Source organism: Varanus komodoensis, unplaced genomic scaffold (genome assembly GCF_004798865.1).
Source record: "Varanus komodoensis strain SLA01 unplaced genomic scaffold, ASM479886v1 scaffold2, whole genome shotgun sequence".
In the NCBI taxonomy this organism is placed as follows: domain Eukaryota; kingdom Metazoa; phylum Chordata; class Lepidosauria; order Squamata; family Varanidae; genus Varanus; species Varanus komodoensis.
This window is the reverse complement of record NW_025335568.1, coordinates 16,856,103-16,881,793: the sequence shown is the minus strand read 5'-3', so window position 1 is coordinate 16,881,793 and position 25,691 is coordinate 16,856,103. Positions and strand designations below refer to the sequence as shown.

At 39.6% G+C, this 25,691-nt stretch overlaps 2 protein-coding genes across 2 annotated transcripts in view; both read right to left on the bottom strand.

The window, feature by feature from the left end:
- The window catches only part of LOC123022541 (PDZ and LIM domain protein 5-like), a 60,285-nt gene extending 38,911 nt beyond the window's left edge, over positions 1 to 21,374 (bottom strand). The window contains exons 1-7 of the mRNA XM_044428307.1: positions 21,264 to 21,374; positions 20,273 to 20,377; positions 19,142 to 19,270; positions 17,196 to 17,408; positions 13,915 to 14,049; positions 12,858 to 12,995; positions 2,276 to 2,451 (exon numbers count right to left, since the gene is read on the bottom strand). Of these exons, the coding sequence (XP_044284242.1) occupies positions 2,276 to 2,451; positions 12,858 to 12,995; positions 13,915 to 14,049; positions 17,196 to 17,408; positions 19,142 to 19,270; positions 20,273 to 20,352 (871 nt within the window). The 5' untranslated portion in view covers positions 20,353 to 20,377; positions 21,264 to 21,374. The remainder of the gene's footprint in view (positions 1 to 2,275; positions 2,452 to 12,857; positions 12,996 to 13,914; positions 14,050 to 17,195; positions 17,409 to 19,141; positions 19,271 to 20,272; positions 20,378 to 21,263) is intronic.
- The window catches only part of PDLIM5 (PDZ and LIM domain 5), an 80,996-nt gene continuing 75,688 nt past the window's right edge, over positions 20,384 to 25,691 (bottom strand). Inside the window, exon 11 of the mRNA XM_044428308.1 lies at positions 20,384 to 21,380. Within this exon, the coding sequence (XP_044284243.1) occupies positions 21,212 to 21,380 (169 nt within the window). The 3' untranslated portion in view covers positions 20,384 to 21,211. The remainder of the gene's footprint in view (positions 21,381 to 25,691) is intronic.

Below are 25,691 nucleotides of genomic sequence, written 5' to 3'. Positions count from 1 at the left end.
GAGAATACAAAGACACCCCAACAGCATGGGTCCCTTTACCAGCCACTGGAAAAGGCCGTGCAGCCAAAACAATTGCTTGTCCTTGTAAATATATATTTATTTAACACATCTGTACCTCCCCAATCACTACCAGGGTGGCTTACGATAAACACAAAAAAGTAAAAACAATGCAACAAATACAATAAAGTAATTTCATGCAAAGAAGTAGAAGGCATTAAAAGCAACCAACAGTGGAAAGATCTAAGGCCTGGAACACAAGAACAAGTCCTCAACTGACACCAGAATGCTCTCTCTGTAGATTTTCACCTGGCAACATAAAACTTGTTCCAGGTGAAACTTGATGGGGAGATTACTTAAGAGAAGGATGCATCTTAATTAAGAATGCCCTGTCCCTGGTTCTCACCCATTTTGCCTCAGAATGCAGGGGTGCTCTGAGAAGGGACATAGGAAATTATTTTAACTTGACCTCATATTTGTACAGATAGCCTTTCATGGTATATGGCTTTCAAACTTATCTCAGTGTTTTTCTTGAAAAGATGATAGAATATGAAAACATTTGCCATAACATTTGCCTTAATATAGGCCATATCTTAAGAGGGGAAAGTGTTCATCCAGAAGTTGTTTGAGCTAGGTGGCATGAAAAGCTTTATACTGCAAGACACTTTTTTCGTAAAAGAAGCTCACAAGAATGGCTGCAACTCCATACCCTTGATTAATCCCTTTCAAAACACATAAAATCCAACTGGGATGACAGTTTGGAAATGAAATAAAGCACAAGTGCATTTGTGAACATTACAGATCTATGAGGAATGATGGCACAACAATATCCAGTCTCTGTGACAAACAAAAATTATTACAGTATGTAATATACACTTTAAAGCAGCTAAAAATTGTATTATGCTGTTATGGAAAGATTAAAATGTGCTGGTGGAGCCCTGACTAGGGAAACATTGGCACTTGACAATTATGGAAAAAAACGCCAGTTTCATTTGATTAAAGGCCGGCATGTACACGTAGATCAGGCAAATGGATTCTCCATGTGCCAGAATGCAGAAGTTAACCTTCAGCTCATGCTCTTTTCTAGACGATGCATTTACCATTTACACGTGCACAGACTCTCGCTCACACACACATTACAGCGTTCTCTCACTATGGGACTCAAAGTGGCATTCTTGGGCTTCCCCAGTGATCTTTCATCCAGTCACTGACCAGGCCCAAACCTGCATTGATGTATCTGCACTTCACATTTTTAATAAGAATTGGGCTGGTGAGGAGGTATGTGGGTAGCTGAAGTCTATGAAACAGCAGCTGCTAGGCCATATTTGCCACACTGAAGACATGATGGAATGATGTGAGGAAGACACAAACGAGCCAGGCTTGTTCAGGCTAGGCTTTAGATCAGGTTACAAAAAATGGCTATAAATGAGTTGAGCTGCATTCACGATGCAATAGCTGGTTTGTGTAAATAAAGCAGCCCAGAGAAAGAAAGCTGATACCAAGCCTAACAGGAAATGGTTACAGCCCTCCTGTTCCACCTAGTCATACTAACCCTGCCCTAATGTTGGGGCAGAACCTTTACTGGATTACCCTCCATCCTCATTTGACACCCAGCCCTGGACTCTAGTACCTCCTCCTACAGTTTCACAATGGCTTTCGGGGTATCGAAGACATCATAAGACACCTAACTCCAGTTCCTGTGCCTGTAATGCCTTCTTGAAATGCCTTTACAAAGGGGCTGGGCTTAATCATACATTATATTAAGCCACACCTGTAGGTATTCTTATATAAATCTGCCATACCTTTTGCACAGTAACTACAAGTCCCAGTTCACATTACGAGGATGTATGCCATGGGGTGTGTCGGGAAAGGCTTCTTCATGTGCTGCACTGTGCATTTGATCTACACACTCAGGCAATATATGAAAAGGCTCCTCAAGAGGCAACAATAAAATGTGAGTTCTTTGTAAGAAAAAGGTGGCATATAAATCTAATATATACAATCAAATACTTCTAGAATAAGAGGGCATGGCTTTATGATTCTGAAAGCAATACCAGTCATGAAGGTGCTTCTACTTACTGCAGAAAAATGGATGGGATGAGTTATTTATTCTGATATGATGCTTATTTTGTATTTTATACAAAAAAGTCATAGTTTTATTACATAATTTTCTTAAATACAAGCAAAGGAAGGCAACTGATACAATGTGAACTTATACACATATAAAAGCTTTGGTATCCCTTAATGAACAAACGAAAGTAATCACTGGTCGATTTACCTGCTTGATGAGAAGGTTGCCAGCCTGAAGTTTTGACAGCATACTGAGGTCCTGTTGGCCTGAGGGCTGGTCCAGATGCTGTACTGGCAGAAACTGGCTTATCTGTGCCATTTTCAGGCATGCTCCTTACTGTGGCACCACTATATGCACCAAGCTGTGTTGGCTCCAGAGAATCACTGTTTGGAGACACAATATTACCTCTTAGTTTAGGGCTTTCACAGAACAAGAACAGACACGGTTAAATGAGAACATGCTTGTTTACATGGAACACTTAATTTTAGGTGGAACTACTCAATCTCATTTTGAAGTAAAATCCTTCATTGTTCTCTTCCCTCTTACACACACTCACACACCCAGCTACTTGTAAAGCTCACTGACTTGCTCAGTTACTCGTGTAACTCAGACGTATTACGGCACTCCTCCAACACATAGAAAGCTGATCCTTAGTAAAGTCTGAAAGTCATAAAATGGGTTATTTTATGTTTGTCACTATGTGCAGAGTCTTCCTCCTAATAGTGAGCAGCATTTCAGAATATAAATGAAGCATAACAAGCATGTTTGTTTGTTTTTCACACAGACTGGAGGAAGACTATTTAATGGCAGCCAGGAGCAGGCAGATGATATTAAACTCTCTACTTAAATGCTCCTGCACTTCTGCTCAGATGTCCCCACTAACTGCAGGCAGGAATGTATCTTACAGAAAAAAGGGGTTGCTGAACATGTCCTCTGATGAATAATAATAATAATAATAATAATAATAATAATACATATTATTATTATGTTATTTTCATATTTTCTATATTGTCCAATAGCCAAACATCTCTGAGCAATGCACAACAATTCATTATAAAATCAGTCAGGACATATGCAAGTCCTCATTTTAAAATGCCGAGCATGGCAAAATACTGAAAAGTATATCAATAACACAATTGGTAAATATGGCCAAAGTGTAATGTTCCAGACATTCTTAAGACTTTTAAAAAGTCAGAAAACTAGTCAAAGAGACAATGTTTACACTTTGGGAAATAGCAGACTTCTTTGTGTTATTTTTTTTTCCTTCTAGGTCTAGCACATGATGATTGACATCACTCTGGAAACGTAGACCTGATACACCAATGTTTCTCTGCCCAAAGATATTCCAGTAAGGGGAATTTATTTATTTTTCGATTTATATCCTGCCTTTTTTCCTACAAAGGGCTCAAGGCAGCTTACATCATTCTCCTCCTCCATCTTATCCCCACAACAACAACCCTGTGAGGTAGGTTGGGCTGAGAGCCTGTGACTGGCCCAAAGTCACCCAGTTGGCTCCATGGCTGAGTGGGGACTAGAACCCAGATCGTCTGAGTCCCAGTCCCACGCTCTTAACCACTACACCACACTGACTCTCTATGCATAATGAATTCTATGCAGTATGATCAGAGCAGGTTTCAAGACTGAAATAAATGGGAAGACAAGGTGCAGAATTTTAGGTTTTTATATATTACCTAATGAGCCAGTTCACATGTAGCAGCAGGAAACAATGAGATGATTTTTAGGTTGAAATACTGTGCCAAGGATTGTTTGGCCCACAATTAACCTATACTATCCAGATTTGGATGTTATTTTGCAAAATCTTATTGGCCTGATCAGAAGGTGAATATTAAAAATGGCTTCAGAATGCACCACAATTTGCTCCTGTTGCATATGGATGGGACCCCTGCAGCCTAACCAGAACTATGCAATGGCTGCTACTATACAATTCCAGGAATGTCATTTTCCAGTCACGTTATTGGTGCGGATTGTTTAGGTATGTGCAACAATAGGTAGGTAAGTTCTAAGGAATGTTTTTAAGTTCAAAGTCTTAGAATGTAGTTGCAAAAAGCTCTTTAATCATGCTATTTAGTTACATTATATGCAATCAAGATATGATAATCTGCAACAGTTAGATGATTTGCTCAAACAGTAATAGGTGAATGAGAAAGAATTTAAAAAGAGGATGTGCTTTTATCAGAATAATTCCAAAAAGCACGTGAACATTATGATCATTAGCTGCTTTATATTGAGATGTCTCATGTCTGTCTGTCTGGCTTATCTAATTATTAGACTATTAGTAGTCTACCTAATTAGTGGGGCTATTTACAAGAAAAACACTTTAAATAGTGGATTTTAAAAAGTCTTTATAACAATTAATTCAGATGATATCTATGACAGGTAAAGTAAATGTTCATGGGATAAAATATTCATACCAATACGAATTAAAACGTCTCACCATGTGCAAAGAACTCCGGGTATTTTAATGGCAGGAAAGACTAAAGTAGGGTGAAAAGTAGGCTTGAATTATAGCTCAGTCAAATATCCATTGAGTCTAGCAGGGAGGTTTTCTGTCTGCAACAGGCTCACACACATACTGGAATTATTTTTATAAGATTTATGTCACCAAATCAGAAAACATTTTTAGTCCTGCCTTGAGTTTCCTCATTTATTTATTTAATTTCTATACCACCCGTAGCCGAAGCTCTCTGGGTGGTTTCCTCTAGTCTGCCTTCCAGTAGTAATCTTCACATCCCATTGAAGTAATCACAGAAATGCTGTCCATATGCAACAAACTGATTTTAAAACTACTAATTTCCATAGCAATCAGCCTTCTAATGTATTTCTGTGTATCAGTCAGAGATTGATTAATGGGGTAATATTTTGTGAAAAGAAAACCCCACATTAATATTGAGAAACACTAATTCACAAGTTGTTCATCTGCTAAGTTTGTTTTTAATGTATCGAGTAAATAAGCTCAAAAATTAGATGCAGGGCAACAGGATATCCCTTTCGTCTTTCCCCCCCTCCCCCCACAGCAAAGGAGTCTGTTTTCCACCATTAAAAGATGAGAACAAACAACAACAAAGACTGTTTTCTCTGTTGTCTTTTATGATCTGTTAGTCCCCAACAGGCTTTCCTTGATATCCAACTTCATAAGAATTGTTCAATATCTTTCTAAAAGCTTTAAAGATTTTCTAGTGGCTCTTTTGCCTTTTTGAAAAAAAAATGTGAGTTAGCCAGGTGGGAACATGTTCATTGATGCATTTTACAAAGCAATCCTATGGCTCCTAAACAACAGCTAGAGATCCACAGGATACTGGAGATTCCCAGTTCTGATCTGGAACCGGAAATCAATGCTTGGATCACTATTTGCTGTATCACATATAAAGTGGAAAATGAGGAGAGCATAACCCTTGCCTATTAAACTCCCTGTTGCTTCAGGTATTTTTTCTACAGCTCAGTTCAATCCCAATACTAGAGGAGGACTAGGATAAAATGTTTTCTCACCCACGCTTAATATTTCTATGCCTAGTTGGATATGAAGCCAGACATCCACTCCTTCCACATGATATGTTAATTGCTAGTTGTGTATCAATAGCCTTTGCTCTCTGCTGCATCCATTCTGGTCTAAGTGCAATGCTTTACCCTAACTCTCTAGGAATTAATTGGAGCAATTCTTTCAGGGCTGTGCAAGTGGCATACCAGATTACTCTTGGTTATTTAAGTCAGTTGTATGGGTTCAGAGACTGAACCTATAATGAGGCTGTGGTGAATACAGCCACCATTCTTAATATGCAGCATTAAGTCTTGTCATTTAAATCCAGTTAATATGATTCAAGGGCATCATTAGGATAGCTGCTAAATACATTCATTTGCATTGCTATCTCCAGTCTGCTCCTGTCTGCCTTGCTACATACTGGAATGTTTCTTGGTCAGCCTACGTAAATAAGCCTTCCCCAACCTGGTGCTCCCCATACTTTGTGGAATGAAACAGGCAGAATTCATGACCACTGGCCATGCTAGCTTTGGCTGAAGAGTTACTTATTCCAGTATTTGAAGCTGAAGCCCAAAACTCTAAACTGTGATGGAGTCTGCTGAGATACTAAAATGAAAAGTCATTGCTATATTTATATGCATCCCTTTGTCATCTTGAAAGGCAGTTTACATAGGTATCCTCTTCTCCATTTTACCCTCACTATAATCTTGTGAGTTCAGTTCGGCTGAGAGTGCATGACTGGTCCAATGTCACCCAGTGACCTTACTGGCTGAGTGGAGAAAAGAACCCAGATCTTCTGAGTTGCAGATCAAGCATTTCACCACACTGGCTCATCTGGTACCAGGAAGGGCTCATTAGTGCCATCCACCTGGCCCCCCTGAACTATAGATCCTTCTGTCTCAGGTTGCGGCAGTTTCTGATATTATTGCTCCAAACTTGCTGCAGCTCCTAGCACCCTGGCAGGATGAACAGGCACAGGGTTTTCTCATTCTACCCCATACAGTCTGTAATGTTCTGCTCTGTCTTTTTCCAACTGCCTAACAGAAAGGGATGAGGTGCAGCTTTTCTGGTGGCAACCATAAAGGAACTGAGCGGTTTACGAACTACTTCTTTGCTTGCGCAGCTGCAGTAGCAGCAGGAGGTTTAATGCTGATGTAAATGTGGAAGGAAGGTCAGTGGCAACAGGGCTCTGAACCAGGAGCAAGAGAGAAGATGGAAGACAAAGGGTCAGATGTGACTCTCTCTAGGCATGTGAAAGTAAAAGGGTTCTGCTAGCACTCCTTACCAACCCCATTACTGATCTCAGACCAAAGCAATAAGGAAATGATTTTCTCATCTCATTTCAATTCATGGTAGAAAGTCATGCTGACAATTTGCCTGAAATCCAATATTTTACTTTCTGTATCAGACTTCTGAGGTTACATGTGAAGACATTTTGCTTGTGGTCTTAAGATTTAAAAACCTGCTCCAAGTCCTTTGAGATCAAATCAGACTGTAAGAACATTTAAGTGGAAGAGACAGAAAATAGCATTAATGAATTTTTGCAGAAGTTAAATTAGCTGCAGTGACTAATGAAAAGTTAGAGCAATAGAGCCACTTAAATAAAAGTTAATGAGATATACATGAGCTGAACTATGCAAAGCACTCGCCTAACCCCTGCCTGGAATATCCCCAAGGCAGTATTAAGACAGTATTAAATCAGTAAAACAGATCTGTACATACAAATTTTATATAATAAATTTTGCTCTTCTCCATTTACCTAATTCAGTGACATATTTTGGGAGAAAGAGAACATTTCTCAGATTTCTCTACACAGTGAAAGCCAGACAATTGCAACATGTACAGCTTTGATTTTTGGCCTGCTTTAGGATTGCAAGTTGCTAGGTTATGCTTCATGAGTAACAAACAAGTGTACAAAAGAGGTTTTCAGAAGTACAAAATGTGGGGAAGCCATTTTCAGTGCAGGCTACATAAAGTAAAAAAAAAAAAAAAAATGTATGAGCCCTTAAGATCAGAAAGGCGCTTACAGGGAGAGCATTTTCACTGAGAAACTAAGAAGAAAAGCAGAAAGAGCAGCCAGTATTTTCTGGTGGTTTCCCCTTTAGATATATTCTCAGTCATTCAGGAACCATTTATCTGCGAAAATATTTCAATGGCGCAGGTGTGTGGGCAAAATCAGTCACTGTAACCTTCTTCAGAGAAACTGCATCAGCTGTTGATGGATAAACAGTTTGCATGAACCTCAGAGAACATCTAAAAAGGAACTCTCATTGCTTTCTGGATGAATCACTTATGCTTTTAAGGCACAGCAAAATCGTGGCTTTAAGGATGTCTTCTTTCCTACTATATTTGTATCTTGCTGCTGATTACATCTTTGCTACTTGCTTTACTCCAGGCTATTAAATGGGATTGATCCCATTCGTGGCCTTGGTGATCGCTCAGAAAATACACCAGCTCAAAACATTAGCTTCGTTTAACCAGGCCAAGCTCCAAAACCTGGCAACAGTTCTTATTCTTTCTCTGAAAATCATAGGGTAGATGGATTGAGACTATGTTTATCTAACACAATCTGGCAAAGATGATTGTATTCATTCTAGGAAATTATGAAGAGATAAAGAAATCATTTTGATGAGGTAGGATAAAAAGAGAGCAGCTATTCAGCTATGGATGCATAAAGTCCCACCAGCAATGTTGAAAAATTTCTAGTATAAAGGGCCAAAGAGCACATTATGTCAGTCCAGCAGAATGTCTGACAAATGTGATATGGAGACATACACCAGGAGGCCTGCAGCCAATCATATATCTTATGTACCTGGTTTGCACAGGAAACACCTGCATAAATGCCTCTAACTCCGTAAAGTGTGAATTAGCCCTGTGTGGGTCTTAACACTACCAACACGTTGAACCTATTCCAATCTTTGCCCACTGAAGTTGTTGGGACGGGCCTAGCTTGAAAATGGGGTTGCATATTTAAAACAAACAACTGCCTTAAGAGGTTTGAAAGTACAGGTGAGGTTAGACTCCAAGATGTCATAGGCCTCAGATGCAAACACAAAACCCTTACACAAACAAGAATTGTGCGTTCTCTTCAATCTGGAACAATTCCCCGGGCAGTTATTTTGTTTATGTCATTGCAAGTGCTCAATATCTTACTCTTAACGTCTTCCCAATTGGCTTACAAAAGGTTTTTTTTTTTTTTTTAACAAGCCAAGTATAAAATTAACAGATCAACAAAAGGTTTCAGCAGCATGTAAAATAACTTTCGCTCATTTGAATATTTTTTAAGACCTGCGCAAATAAAAAGTGTTTCACTAGGGTTAAAATACAGATTTAGCTCCAGTTAACACTCTTCTGGGAGAATATTCCAAACCTAGGCCACTCCGACAGAAAATAACCTATCTCTAGTTGTCAACTGGAGCCAGAGTGTTCCCTTGAAGCAAAAATGACAAAAATGAGGCTGTCATACTTAGAAGACACCATGAGAAGGCAAGAATCACTGGAGAAGACAATCATGTTAGGGGACATTGAAGGCAGAAGATGAAAGGGAAGGCCAAATATGAGATGGATTGAATCTATTAAGGAAGCTGCAGCCTTGAACATGGAAGAACTGAATGGGCAGGCCCTTTTGGAGGGTTTTCACTCTTGGGGTCATCATAACTTGTAGATGACTTGACAGCACACAACACTTTGTACCTCACTCACAAAGATGGAATTTAGAAAAATACTGTGGAAAATCTTAATATTCGCTTATGTTCATGTGAGAAAATATGGGCCAACCATCTCAACCACAGGCACACCAATTAGTCCCATATATCAAAGAATGACAGCCCTGCTTTTCTCCAGCTCTTCATGGGTGCTAGAGCTACAGAACTAAATTATATTAAAATCTGTTTTTTAAAAGTCAACTTATGGCTGTTGTTCTTTTTCACTTCACTGAAAGTTTAAGAGTACAAATACCTTTCTCAAAAACAAGTCTGATTGACTCTGGGTAAGTGTATATAGGATTGCAGCCATGAAAACTATTTTAAAAGTATTTTTAAAAAGAGCTAAGTGCTTTTTTAGTATAATTTGAATAAACTGACTGCAACCATGTACTGCTTCTTGCCACATTCTCAGAGCAATCTTACTCACATTTCCTGAGAGTTTAACAAGGCCTACTCCCAAGTAAGTGGGCACAGGTTGCAGCCTTAGCTAAGTTTTTCCCAGTTTCTTCAATTAAAATGAAGAATTTGTTGTATAAAACATCTAATTTTAAAAAACCTATTTTTAAATTGATTCCATTTTTCAACAGTAGTAAAAATATCAAATCAAGTTTGTAGTTTCTGGAATGTTAAACACAGCAAATCAACAGGTGTAAAAATAAAGTTGCAATTACATAACGTTTACAGGCATAAAGGAAATATTTGGAAAGATTGCCTGCCTGATGGCAACATAGAAAATGTTTGGTGCCAGGATCACAAGACACACAAAGGGAGACGCATTATAGGAGAAATTCTTACTTTACTCCTATTTTTTGTTTTGTTTTGTTTTAACTTTCCACTGTAAAATTACAAAGATAAATGTTTATGTTGCTAAAGGTAACAGTGGAACTGCCAAGCTTACAAAAGAGGTGACGACGAGAGAACAAATAGAGCACTGTTACTCAAGATCTTTTTGCTAAAAGAGCACATGCAAAAGTGGTGCAAGAAACCAAGTTGTATCATGGCCAAAGACCTCTTTTCTAGAAGAAACACTGATCTATTTCCTACACGCACACAGCACAGTTTTTTCTTCCCTTAATTCTGAATCATTAACACTTTTCTATGAAATAAATCCTAAAAAGGTACCAACAGTGTGGGAACTTCAGAAGCTTGAAGACCCATATGTTCCAAATTGCTTTTGCATATGTTTTGCTGTGCTGCTGTTGGGTTCGGTACAGGTTTAACTTTGATAATTGGATTTATTTTTCTTGACTTTATTTCTTAGTGCTGGTTTCCTGGTATTTTGTCACTAGCTTTTGTGGCAATGTATATATTGGAAGCCATTTGAAGACTCTGTCAAGGAAAGGCAGCTTCAAAATCTCTTAAATAGAGCAAAAATAATAAAGGAACCTTGTATCCAGTGTGACGGGCAAACTGTTGAACTACACCACTATGTCATACTCCTTACCTGCACTAGCCTACATGCCTACCTTGGATCTGAAAACCCTTGGAAAAATCAGCACATCACTCTGGTGGATGATTGTGAAGATCTTTCTGCCTCCTGTCATGAAGTGGCCAATAGAGATTCACAACTAGAAGACTAAGTTCTAGTGCACATGGAACACTGGCACCTTGAAAACCATGTTTGTAAATTGGAATACTAGGCTACATGAACACCATCCCTATTGTAGGTTGAACTGGCCTCCAACCCTTGGTCAGAGTTCAGTATGATCCACGGTAGCAGAGTTCATTCATAACCATCACTTGCAATCCCACTTTCCTGAACCTGTTCACAGGCAATGGCAGCAAATCTTGGGTTATTTAACCTGGAATGCTCTATGGCAAAGTGTGAGCTAATTAAGTCACCATTTGCTATTGTTACATATGAACAGCCCCATCACTGATGTTAACTATAGGGAGGAAACTCATTTTGGAGAGGAAAAGGGGAAGGAGTATGAATTCTAGAGGAATGTTCCCAATTTGAAAACCAGTTTTCAACCAGCATTATATCTGTGTTAGACCAGACGGTGGGAACCACATTGATCAGCATGAGCAAATAGATGGCCTACAATGGCCTAATTTACAATTACTTTTATAAAGGCATGACTAAATCAGAAACAGCAGAAGAGCAACCTTCTGATGTGATTACTCCTGCAATTCTCCACAGACCAGTTCAATTCCTAAAGGCATCTCAGGCAAGAGATTCATGACTACAGAGCACTTTGTAGCAGTCAGACAAGTGAAAGTCCACTTGGAGTGTACACAGTTCCACTAGTTCAGGCATATTTTAATGAAGGACTGCCTTCGATTGATTGTCTTACTGAGCTGTGAAATTCTGTGCTTTTCTAGTTTCATAGGAATTTCTCATATGCCTACGCTGTTTGAAAAACTTTTGTCTACCTACTTCTTCTGCACATCAATATTGTGAAAGACACATGGTATTACTTTCATATATAACAAAACTGGACAAGAACTGGCATTAACAATAAGAAGGGGCAAACACAAAGTTTTATGAAGGATAGAAAAAGGGGGGGAAAGGCATAAAAGGACAGTCAGTTGGTCATTGATCAGGTATTCATAGCTTTAAAGAAACGTGTGATACGGCAGAACAAACTCTTTCCTATTATAGTGACATTCGGATATTCTGAATTACTCTTACTCCAGAGACACATTAATAGTAAAACAGTCCATGTGTGCTGAGCTTGAGGAAACTAGTTTGCTAGACACAATAAATGAGCTAGTTGCATCTAAATCACCAAAAACACAGACGTCTGGTTTGTAGGTTAAATAAAGCTTCCAAGGAAAGTTGGGTCTAATGTTACCATAGTTGTGGTCAGGATGTATGACACAGAACAAAACGTCCCACCCGACCAGGAAACATGAAGCACTTTATAGAGTAGCTGGCAAATGTGTGTAAAATCATTCATCTGCTGCCCCATTTACCAACAGTAATAGCCTTACAATGCTAAGTCAGTGAGTGAGTGAGGAACAGAAGCTTTCTGTTCCAACAGTACACCTTTAATGCAGCATATGGTTTCCTCACTGATGGCGACTCTGGCAGTACCTCCGTCAAAACTATTGATTCCCCCAGTAATATTTTCCCGCCTTGGAGTTAACTTAAAGGTCACTTCTCTAAATAAAAGAAAATGGTTCAGTGCCATGAGCCACATCATAAATGCAAAACACATCACCAAACAGCGTATTTTAAATTAACATAATTTGCACACTGTGGCTGATACCAGTACCAGGCAGGAGCCATTTTTATAGCACGGTTCTGCTGAAATGTTTCAGTGCAGCGAACAGGAAATGGTTCTCCTGAACCCCACCAGTTCTCTTCCCTATCCTATGAAGCTGGTATGGATATTTTGCTAGTGGTCGTAACCAAGGTTAGTGCAAATAAAAGACTTTAAAGCCCTCCCCATTTTTACAGAGGTAATTACTGAGGGGGTGGACAGGGGATGTTAGAGGAACGATATGCAATAGCGCATGCATGATTTAATTCATGCAGTATGTAAGGCACATGACTTAGAAAAAAAAAAAAAACAAGGAGGGAGAAATGAAAGGAGTGCCCATCAAGCATGTCATGCTGGGATAATTTCTATCACGGCCTTACAATGTCCAGTTTCTTTGCATCTCCAAAACACTTGTTGATTTCCTTGATGGTCTTCCACTTTCCATTGGTGGTGGCTTAATAATAGGAGTAATAAGAAGGGCATCCAAGAGAGAACGATAGGTATTGTGATCAGAGAGTCTAAGTGAGCATTTAGAGAGAACATATGAAAGTAAACAATTATTAAAGTCCAGTCAGAAGTTGAGTAGTTACAGTTGCATTTTACAGTAGTGACAGGAAAATTCCTCAGTTTGATTCAGGTACGGTTCACCAATTGTGAATTGTTTTTTAAGAGACAATGCTGAAAAAAGAAAAGAGTCCAGACCTGGACATTTTAAAATGCCTTGTAATGTGGTTGCTCCTAGAAGAAAAGAAGCTGTGGAGCCTCAAAACCCATCTGAAGCAAACTGTAGGAAGCTTCCTAATCCCAGCAGTTAAAGGCATTTAAAATCCTTTGTTATAGGCTCTGCTGTAGTCTAGGTTTTCTTGACAGATGTAGTAGCCCAAAAGAAAACAGTTCCCAGATGCTTCGCTGTCCAATGAAGATCTTTTCTTGGGGACAACGTTGTTGCTTTTGAGAATTATGAACTCAGCAAAAATTATATGCTAAGCCAGATAATTCTAAGTTTTTAGCAATTTAAGTATATCAAAATTATAAGGTTCAATTGAACAGCTAAGTCACCTTCTATGGATTAACTTAAACAATTAGAATGGCACGCCCTTTTTTTGATTCCATTACAGAATGCATTAAATTTGCTTCATGTGTAATCAATTCAAGACATAAGCAGAATTCCCATGCAATTCTATTCATCATACCATTACACTTTCATATTTGAAAATGATTTTCCCTGTGCGGTAGGTCCAGATAATTAATTCATGCAATGAGAAAATACTGTTTTGAGACTACCCAAGACTCTGTAGATGAATCTTGATTGCATTATAAAATACAAGCATGCAGTGGCTGCATTAAAACAAGCTACGCTAAATTGCACATATATGTAGGTGAACGATTCTTTTTGTGAGATTTGTGGATACCCAAAGAATTCAACTCGACGTCTACCTGGCCCGTATGGCAACAGCAGCGGACACAGCAGCAGCAGCACTATTCCTAACTTGTCTTGAGGCCAGGTTTGGAACTGACGTGGAAGGGATAGGATTGAGGCCACTTCCCAATGGATTTTCCAGTAGAACATTTCTGGCATACAAAGTTCAGTTCAGTGATGAGAAAAACCAAGCAAAGGAAAGGACAGAGAAAGAGAATGAGAAGATTATACAAGAAATATAGGTCCTAATAATTGCATCTTTTTTTTTAGAAAACCTATGTTTAAGCTAGTATACAACTTGATGCATGCATCAGTTTGAAAAGACTTTGATAGGCAGTTCTGAACTGGACAAGTGCCCTATCCCTTAAAGAGTTTCACCATGTTAGACAATGCACAGATAAGCATCTTTTCCCTGGAATACATAAAGCACAACAGAACTGTTGCTTGCATATCCTGCTTGTAGGCTTCCCAGAGATATCTCACTGACTAGTGTGCAAAAGAGGATGCTGCACAATATGGACACCTGTGTTCAATTACACTGGGCCCCTTGCATGTCTAGATCCTTTATTCGGAAACAGAATCAGCGCTTGCAGTCATACTTACTTCCGGCTAAATCTGCTTAGAATTGTAGCTTTATACTTTGCTCAGCATTGTTCAGAAAATACAACCACAGATGTAACACTAATAATGTAACACTGTTTTTCTCTTTAATCTAAAATGACACATAATGCAAATGCAGCTGACATGACTTAAACATGCTGAGCTGGTGAAACCAAATAACTTTCTATTTAATATCTTCCATTGATCTGCTGGAACAATACCATTCACAGAAATGAATAATTCCAACCTCCACTGGGACATGGTAGGGGTGGGCCCCACATAGCCTAAAGCAATGGGTCACTCTGCCTAATTATATTATTGCAATGCACTCTGTGTGAGGCTGCCCTTGAAGACAATATGAATACTTCAACTGGTCCAAAGCAGGGCAACCAAGCTTTTGATCAGGACAGGTAGGTATGATGACAGGTAGGTATGATGACCTGTCCTATATCCTCTGCACTGGGTACCAATTGAGTCAGGGCCCATGTAAGGTGTTAATGACATATAGTGTCCTAAACAGTTTAGGCCCTAGGTATCTGAAGGAGTTCCTCCTTCCTCATACACGTGCCTGACCTCTAAGAACTGTCTGAGGTCCTTCTTTGGGAGCTCTCTTTGAAGGAGATCAAAGAGAAGAGCCTTTTCCACAGTGGTGCCCCAACTGTGGAACCTGCTCCCTTTATTGATTTCAGTGTCAGCCCAAACCCTTTTTATTTTTCCTGTATTTTAAGAATTAATTGTGATTTTATTATTGATTTTATTAGATTTATATTCTATTGTATGTTGCCACTCTTGCTTCGTATATTGCCATCCTGAGACTCTTGTAAAATGCTTTAAGTAATTAATAAAATAAAATAATTTAAAAAGTCCTCTTAATACAGTTCAGATCTCTGGCAAAGTCCACTGCCAGTTCCCTTGCAGCCTACTGGACAGGAGGCAAGTGGGACAGAGGAGCACTCTCAGGAAGAGAGAGGAAAAGAAAATGATGTGGTAGAAAGACAGAAAAGGAACGACCGGCTCTCTTTTAGCTCTGTCTCCCCCTGCCATTGGCCTCCACCTGTATCTATGGCAAGCATTCAGCTACTCTGATCCCCAAAAGAATGAAGACTGTGACAAAAAAAAAAAGTTTTCCCATCCATGCACTATGAGGAGACCAAATGGTTCGGCAGCTTGGAATTCACAGGTTTTCCATCTGCTTGTCCATAATAATATTATTTGGTCTGAAGAAATCTTGGCCATCCATAGTGGATCGGAATAGCAGCTACACGTTTCTTTTTCATCTTTTCTTAAATTACAGGGCTAGGTTTCACAGTTTTAAATCTGTACAGTAGCTTTCTCGAAGATAATTAGGAAGAAAATGTTATACAAGACCACTACAGAATGATCTTTGATCGCATTCCATGAATTACGCAAATAATATCTTATTTTAGATCAACTACACTGAGACCATACTTGTTTTTAATGAATAACTCACTTCAGCTGTTAAAAGAAAAGTGGCTGGCCCCTCATAAAAACCGTAACAGAAGAAAAATGCGTGAGGTTATTTTGTGCAACTCTGGTATACAGAAGCTGCTGGACTAAATAGACTCTCAGAGCTACTGGCCTCCCAGAAAAAATTAGAGCCACTGTTGTTACACAGCATTAGGCTTCAAAGAGCTTCATTATGGCCAATCTACCAGACTCAGGGTGCAAGCCAGAGCCCTCAGCCTCGGACACACCCAACGTTACGTGCATCCAGTCCAAGGAGCAAGGCATGGGGTTGGCATCCACTTCATCCTAGATGACTTTTCTGTGCAGAGAGGGAGAGAAAAGGCTGTTGTGTTGTTTCAATATGGTGTAAGTTGTCAGCGCCAGTCTCCTCCTCTCCCTGCCATCCTCCAGCGTTTACCTTTTTCTCCTCTCTAAGGCCAATGTGTGACTTCGGAGAGCCAACCAGGGTAGTTTGCTCCATGCTGGTTTTGGGCCAGGCCTCCTAATTTGGAGTTCCAGCTCCAAGGTCACAGGACCTCAGAGTGGGGCTCCAAATAATTCTACCGCCCTCTCCAAAATGTTCTCAGGAGGAGGAATGTGAAGTGCAGGTCAGAATCTAGTCCTATTGCGCTCACAGACTTCTTTCCCATGCTCAGCCCTGGCCAGGACGTGAGCTGAACTGAGATCCAGTGTGAATGTTCAGGAGTGCTAGTGGATTTTTTGCACAAGATACACAACGCACATCATTCTTTGTGCAAAATATGCAAACTACAGAAGTTTTTGTGCATAGTGTGCAATGCCTTTAAGTAACGTGTGGGGAAACAGAACAGTGCTGTAGTGTGTTTCCTGCCAGACACCAATACAAGTGTTTGGCATGAGACAGACCTATTAAAGAAAGAAAGTGGGTCAGAGTCCACTGGGGACCCAACTAAGGAAATCCAATGGATTTTCACTCCCAAACCAGATTCCTCAAATATCCCTAGTCAAGAGGTCATAGGATTGCACCTGCACAGCAACCGGAAAAGTAACTATCCATGGTTACTAATATTTTATTCAAATTTCATTAGAAAAAAAGTGTTTGTGTGCACACTCCTGTGTGTCCATGCCCCTCTGTGTGTTATTTTGATATTTTGAAAGACAACTATTTGCGTGCTTTGATGAAGAACTAATATTTGCTCCTATCATGACTGCATATAAGTAGAAGAAATATAAGAAGCCAGAATTTGAATACCTGCCAGAAGGTGGTGGCACCAAAGTGGGCTTTGCAGGCTGGACAGACAAGGCAGATTCCACCGGAGCAGCTGGGAACACCAGCAGCTCAGTAGTCTGAGTGGCCACTGTGCTCAGTGTGGGCGGGCTCCTTTTACTCTCAACTTCATTTGCTGCCAACCTTAAAGGAACTTGGGCATTCAAATCCAGAGAACCAGTTCTTATCTTATTGGACCTTAATTCAACAAGAATTATTATGTTATGCACAAATACTGCATTTATTAAATATGTAATTAATAGTAGCAGACTAATATAGAAAAAGGAAGGAAGATGTGTGATATTGAAGGATTAGGAATGAAGAACTTCTGTCACCCTGCAGGCGGAATTTCACTTCAAAGAAGTTTTGAGGGACATGTTCCAAGTAATGAGTGGAAGCCAACTCAAAATGTTGATTTATGTTAACTGAACGTGCGATCCTAAGCATGTTGAGTCAGCAAAAAGTTCAACAGTTCCCAACCATGCTCAGATAGCATGGCTAGCTGCAGAATACTGGGAATTGACTTTTTTCTTGTCTAAATGTGTACAGGATCATGCCCTAACTGCCTGTAACTAAGCTTTAGGAAAGGCTTTTAGAATGGGGAAAAAACTGCATGGAACCTGGACAATCACCAAACAACGGATGCTTGGTGGAAAGGAGGAATGGCCATTTAAGAAATGCTGGAGGGCCAGTTTGGAACCCTGGCCTGTGTTTCTGCACTCGTAATTAGGACTGCCAGGTGTACTATTTTTTCCTATTCGGAAATCTCCTTTGAGTAAGGAAATACAAACAGTTGTGATTTCCTTCCATGGAGGTGTCATTTTCCTAGCTCATGACTGACCCAAACTTCCACGTGCAACTTTATTCCCTAAAACTGGATGTTACCAACTTATTCTGAATCCATATGATAGAAGGAAGTACTATGAGTTCTTAAGATAGCATCAGTTGACACACCTTAGTAATATAACTCTCATTGTTTGTCGGGGTGGGGTGGGGCAGAATGTGTGTGACCCTTCCTTTCTCCGGTGTAGAGCCAGCTCCTTTCCTGCCAAGAGCACACTGGCCAGGCTTCCAGGCCATGTCATTAACAATGAATCCAATCCAGAAATGCCATACCAATAGAATGAAGCGTAATGAAGCAGCATAACAGAAAATTAGCTCGGTGTGCAAAAGCTAGGATTTTCACTTGTATCTCTAACCAAGTAAACATGAAAACAGACATTTGCCCTTCATACTGTAGCCCCTGGGAATGGCTGTACGTTCTGTTGTTACTGGGCACTGCTGCCATCTTGTGGAGTGCAGCATGCCTTGTATGAGGAACATTGGCACTTCTGTCTACAGCCAAGACTGTTCCCAAGCTGTCCAAAAGCAGGCAGTCACAGTGCCATTGGTTGGTCTTTTTGAACGCGTAAAAATCAACTTCAGGATAGCCTCTTGGCTGACTTAGAAATGCGTCTTCTTATAAAGTATCAGAGACAGACGTGACATGAAGACTGGCCATCTCTTGCTATAAGCTAGGGTGGACGACCTGTGGCTGCTTTTTATGTTAAGAAAGGCACTCTTCTCACTAAGGAGTATGAGAAGACAGACAAGCTAAATTTGATCCTCATTTAACTTGCAAAAAAAAGGTTCATTTGTCCTTTTTGGTGCTCTGTCATGGTACACAGACACCATTTTATTCAGGAAGAAAGCAAGCTCTTAAAAACAGATTTCCCAGCTGCTTAACAGGTCATAACCTACTGGGGGACAGGAGTACCTGGGAAGCAAAATGCCCCTGAACCTCCCAACATGTATCACCCCTGTACGCATAGAATGAAGAGAAAGGGAGTTCTCTAAGTCCCTTTTCCCAGCCTGCTTGACAGGCATTTCACTAGCAATTAGTGATTGATGATATGAGGTAAACAGAATGTAACAAGCAAGTCTCAGGCTACCTAGTGTAAGTTTTTGCTGTTTTGGAGAAAACAGCTACCTGGCTGCTACCACTTAAAATACGAACAGCAGCAGGTGGATGAGGTGCGCCCTTGGGCAAGGCTTCCAGTGGATTGTTGTAGAAAAGTTCTCTGAAGAAGAAAATTTATACAGTGAATTTTCAGCATAAAATCTTTGAGCATTCAGTAAATTATTAACTAAGAATTTACTCAGACTTTAAAACCTTTCCTTTTTACAGGTGTGGCTGTTTCCATCCAGATTGTACTTATGGGGTTTCCACAAATATGTATCTGGACAAAACACTGAACTAGATTGACTTTTGATTTTCTAACAGTCCCACTGATGTCTATAGTCTACGTTAAATATAAGGGAGTCTGAAATGAATCCAGAAAACCTTTATTATCTATCCAGAAGTATTTTTGATAAGTACTTGTTACTGTAAAACCAGTAATTTATTTGCTGACATAATTACCAGCAGCAGTTCTGGCCACGTATAAATTCAGGATAAGACTTTTTCCACAGACCTATTGAGTATTAGTACAAAAGGAATGCATACGTATAAAACATGAAACCAGTTTCTGCACTGTAATCTAGTGAGTTGTTTGGGAAAAGATCTGTTTGTCCCAATGATTCTTTAACTGCTTCCCAGTCATTAATTGCTTCCTAGCTACAATGGTGAATACTGTATGTCTACATTAATTAACATGCTAAGAAGCAAGTGGAACAGACCAAAAGGAGATACAAACTCCTTGAAAATAAAGGTGGAGCAGCTGGTTGCCCTTTGAACAGCAATTATTGCTTCCTGCACAATTTGTAACTTTAACCGTCAAAGATTAAAGATATGCAGCCTATGAACTTGGCAAACCTCCTCACTGCAGAAGATCATGTTTGAGATTTTTTTTCCAGCCTCTTGTTCAGTGAAAATTTAAAGTACTGCACACAATGAAATTGAGTCCTGTGTGCAATCAGGGCTGTTCCTATTAGACTATGCTAGTGATTTCTGGGACTTCTTATAGGAATCTGTTATTCAAACTGGGCTAGCCCATTTTTCAGTAATAGCAAATAACAAACAAATAAATTTAGCCAATGCAAAGCTTTTTAAAAAGACAAAATACATACAAACAAGAATTTACCTCTTAGAAGATGTAGTAGGGAAATTAGGTCCAGAAAGTTTAGGAGAAGAAATAGTCGTAAGAACTGGATCTTTAACCATGGAGGAAGCTGAGTTTGCTTCTGCCCTGATAGATTGCAATGTGTTTTAATTCCATTCCCAAAGTCAGAAAATAAGTCACTATTTCGAAGAAAATTTTCAATTCAATATTTGAATTTGTGCCCAATATATTTATTACTCCTTTGGGTGAAGAGAAAAGCAACAGGAGTTTGGATATAGTGAAACACTAGCTGCTAACTACACTAAAACTGAACGTTGCTCAATTTTACAGATTTCCTGACATACACTGGAACAGAGAACCTGAGTAGATCCAACACCACTGAGACTTTTGTGAACATTTCAAATTTTTTCTTCTAATGAAGATAACATATTTTGAAGATGAGCAATTAACACTTAGTTTTAAATGCTTTGAAAGCAACTTTATAATGCTGGAAGTTTCAGTAAGAAATGGTACAATATATAGATGGAATTACAGGCCAGTACAAAAATCACTCCTTACTTTTGGTCAATGGAACAAGCATGCCTATGACATAAATTGTGTTGTGGGGGGGTTGAAGTAAAAGAGGATAGATAATCCAACACTTGCACTAGATCTTCCCTCTCCTTGGTGCAATGCTCTGTGCGTAATGACTTTTTTCCCTGTCAGCAGCTTCCCAAGCTCAGAAGGTACATTCCCTATATTATGTGTAGGCAAGCCCTTAATTGCATTCTATATTAGGAAAAACACACATGGCGAACCCACCTCCCTTCCCCATTTCATGGTCCAGCAATAAGCAGTGTGGTTAGGTGGTGAATGCTTGATGGAAGATACGATTTTCAATACTACTTTCAATAAGGATAAAAGTAACTTAAGATACCAATCTGTGTAATTAATGGCACAAAACGAGTTCCATATTACAGTTTAGTCATGCCTGTGACTTGTGAATGGATGGAATAAAAATGAAGAGGCAGACCTTTGTTCTGGTAATTGTGATGGTGGTTCTTCTGATACATCAGGTATCTTGCAGGTCTGCGTAGCTACTGAATGGGAACGCTGCACCTCTAATCCATTAGTTAGATCTGCAGAAATGCTTTACACATAATGATAATGCAGAACACACATGGTTTATACTACTGGGCATGTGTTTTCACGATCATATTTTCATGGGACAGAAAGCTGCTAACTTAAAGGGTACAGCAACCTGAAAGTGCTCAAAATTTCAATAACAAGTTCACTAATTTGACAAAGAAAGACATTAGGTCTTTTTAATTAATAGTCTTCTATTCTGAGCAAGCCATGTGCTTATTCATTTCTTTTATTTATTTTTCAATTTATATCCTGCCTTTTTCCTACAAAGGCCTCAAGGCAGCTTACATCTCCTCCTCCATCTTATCCCCACAGTAACAATCCTGTGAGGTAGATTGGGCTGAAAGTGTGACTGGCCCAAAGTCACCCAGTTGTCTCTATGGCTGAGCAGAGACTAGAACCCAGATTATCTGAGTCCCAGTCCCATGCTCTTAACCACTATACCACACTGGCTCTTTATATTATAGCATATTCTGGCATTCACATCAGTGATGGAGAAGGAAGAAATTAAATATTCACTCTTGCCTAAATGTTGTGTATTTTATTTTCATGTGTTACTTCAACTTTGTTTTCTAAACTATAATTCTCCATTATTATTATAACATTATTCGCCATGAAGTTTTCATACATAGCTGCAGATTTCTAAAGTTATCTAGAACTCCATGGCTAACATAAAGTCCCCTATCTACAATTTTCCCCTACACAGGAACTTCATTACTATTAGGATATAGATTACTGTAGTGACCCAAGAAAAAGGCATCATACCTCTCAGGCCTGATCCCAGAATTTAAAGTGAATGGGCTTAGGCATGCCTCCTGCTATCTAAGATTATAACCCTGAAGTTTAGTAGGCTTCTTTCCTGCTCTGCCTGATGAAGAATTCTATATAATCAGTAAAAGCTAAGTTTTCATCAATATTTATTGTTTTATAGGATCTATAATCGTAATCTAACCTGGAGTTCAGAAAAGCTGCTGGTTGTTTCCTTTCTGCCTATTTGTATCTTGCCAGGTAAACTCAAATGGCCACTAAATAGCTGTGATGTACACCCATCTCATTATGTTATCCAATATTCATAAATAGTTATAAATAAAGGTCCATTGAGGAAGTGTTGCTACCACTTTTCTGTTTTTGATACACCCCCTGCTGGGCAGAAAGCACACTCTACCCCTGTAAACAGGGTAAAGTCTTTTTGGCAGAGACTTGCAAGAGGGAACCTCTGAAATCATGCCGCAGAGTTCACTACATATTCAAAATAGAGCTTATTAGATGGAACACATCATACAGAATATATATGCAAGGGCAAAAGACACTTGGAACAATTCATTACTTCATTACATTCATTACTTCAAATCTAATCCACGAGTTATTTGAAGAGGAGTACAACCATAACTTAGGACCAATTTCTTCTTTTGTGGAGGGGAAGCATTCCTCCAAATTAAATCCTTGGGAAATAGAATGGATTTTTAAACAAGTTTCCCCATTTTTCTTGATCCTTTAACCCTAACCCTAAGCCCCCAGCCAAGGTCGTCACATTTTTAGAGAAGCTTAGATCAAACCTACCACTTCTCCCTCTAATGCTAACCTACATCCATCCCCACATCTGTGCTCTTTCTCCTCCCCACCCTGATTCTATCATGGAGGAGGAGCATCCCTCTTGCAAACAGCTTCGCAGGCCCAGATCCCAAACCTGCTCGACCACTGTGTTGCAGTGCCCTTTCCCATATCAATGGAGAAACAGGTCAGGCCTGCTCAGCTCCATCAAAAAAGAGAGCAGAGATAGAAATCTCCACCATTACATCTGCATCAAACTCACCATTATTTTCTTCTGTGCTGTGTCTGTGTGTGTGAGTGACTGAACTTAGTAAACAGAGATGAAGCAGTAAAACCTCCAATACAAAGCATCTAAGTAGACACTGAAGGGAAAAGGAGAAAAATGACAGACTAAAACTATTAAGGGAGAAAGGAAAATGGCTGTGAAATGGCAGGCAGTTAGATGTATGATGAGAGGAACAGGGAAAAGAGCACAACATTAATGGCTAAATACCATATTTGTAATAGAATTGATTTATGTATCTTTAGCACAGGGGAAAAGTGTACTAGACTGTTATTTGTAGCTAATGAAGAACAGCTGAGACTAAAGTACAATCTGGTAATGATCAAGAAAATTCAACTCTCTTAGCAGAAGGGGGTCAAGCATACAGGTAAGCTGAATGCTCACAGTGCCAGGGAAAAGGTTTTCCTCGGACTACACAAAAGTGATGACATATTGTTATGAGCATGGAAGCAACTGACCAACTTTCCCTCTCCTCAAAACAGTCAAAACAATGACATAGAGGGATTGGAGAAGGCTTAGCAGCCTTGCATACATGATCAACAGTCCAACAAGGAAAGACAGGATGATATGAATTGCATAGAGGAGAAAAGGAAGTAGCTGAGAAATGGGCTGTAGCAAGGCCATCAGGAAGGGAAACAAGAAAGGAGGAAGATTGTGGGCAAATAGAGGGGGAAAGGGGAATTTGCTATAGGGAAGGAGAGAGAAAAGGAGACAAAGGCATTTCAAATTGTAGTAGAGCAAGAAAAAATGTACTAAAGCAGAAGTCTCTGACATTTCTGGACCCGTGGGCACATTAGGGAATTTAAGAAAATGATGTGTGCACCACCACAAAATGCCTCGGTAGTTTTGGTATCTACCTGTTGCATCTATGGACTGTAGGATGCCACTAATTAACACTATCTTTTGTGTCTTGGACACTGCAGTGTGTCTTTAACCAAGTCTAATTGAGCTACTTGTTGGAGTACAATAAAACTAATGCTCCCTTTAAACATGGGTTGATAATGTTCAGTAGTGGTCTGTTTGGGGGAGGAACTTATTACAAAGATTAATGTTGTCCTGGGATTGTCTTTAATATTGCTCTTTACCACTATTTACATGCTACATGGAAATAAACAAATGGAAGGGGCAATGGATTCTCTGTGCCTTTTTGACTGTTGAAAGACCAATATGACAACAGTAGAAGGATAAACAGTCTCCTATATTGCAACTCAACATTAAGAAAACTAAGATCATGGCATCCGGTCCTCTCACTTCCTGGCAAATAGATGGGGAAGAAATGGAAGTAGTGACAGATTTTATTTTTCTGGGCTCCAGGATCACTGCAGATGGGGACTGCAGCCAAGAAATTAAAAGACACTTGCTCCTGGGGAGGAAAGCTATGGCAAATCTAGACAGCATACTAAAAAGCAGAGGCATCATCCTGCCAACAAAAGTGCGTATAGTCGAGGCTATGGTTTTCCCAGTTGCAATGTATGGCTGTGAAAGGTGGACCATAAGGAAGGCTGAGCGCAAAAGGATTGAGGCCTTTGAATTGTGGTGCTGGAGGAGACTCCTGCGAGTCCCTTGGACAGCAAGGCGATCAAACTAGTCAGTCATAGAGATCAACCCTGATTGCTCTTTAGAAGGCCAGATCCTGAAGATGAAACTCAAATACTTTGGCCACCTAATGAGAAGGAAGGACTCCCTGGAGAAGAGCCTAATGCTGGGAACAATAGATGGCAAAAGAAGAAGACGAAGGCAGAGAATGAGGTGGCTAGATGGAGTCACTGAAGCAGTTGGTGTGAGCTTCAGTAGACTCTGGGGAATGGTGGAAGACAGGAAGGCCCGGAGGAATGTTGTCCATGGGGTCGCAATGGGTTGGACACGACTTCGCAACTAACAACAACAACATATTACAATGGGTTGAGGATCTTACAATACTTTGGATATTTAAAAGGGTGACGTACAGATAGCTTCAAATGGATACTTATTTGAATATCTGGTACACTTTTTTGAAGCCTGTGCATCATTGATAGAAGATGATATGTATTTCATAGAAATCCATATAGCTATATTGAAAAAATGGGAAATTTTAAAAGAAAGTTCTTCAGTGCCTTCAGGCACAAGGTTGGAGAGCCCTCTGCCACTGGAGAAACCCACAGTCAGCACATTGTATTACAAGGTCAATAAAAATTAGTGAATAACACAGGAAGAGAGAAAAGACAGAATTATAATTATATGCACTATTGCCATGGCAATGCATCTTTCTGAGATAGCAAAAAATATAAAGCGGTCCTCAAAGAAATTTCAGTTTGACCTATATCAACTGCACAAACAAAACAAGGTTACCAGAAGGCTAATCACACTCTGAAATTAATTGCCAATAACTTTCTTGTAAATATTCCATTAAGTTATTGTCAGAGACTTGCTTATTTAGAATTATTTTTAGGCTGCCTTTAAGGATCAGACCTTCGCAAGGTGACTAACAGAGGCTTAAACAAG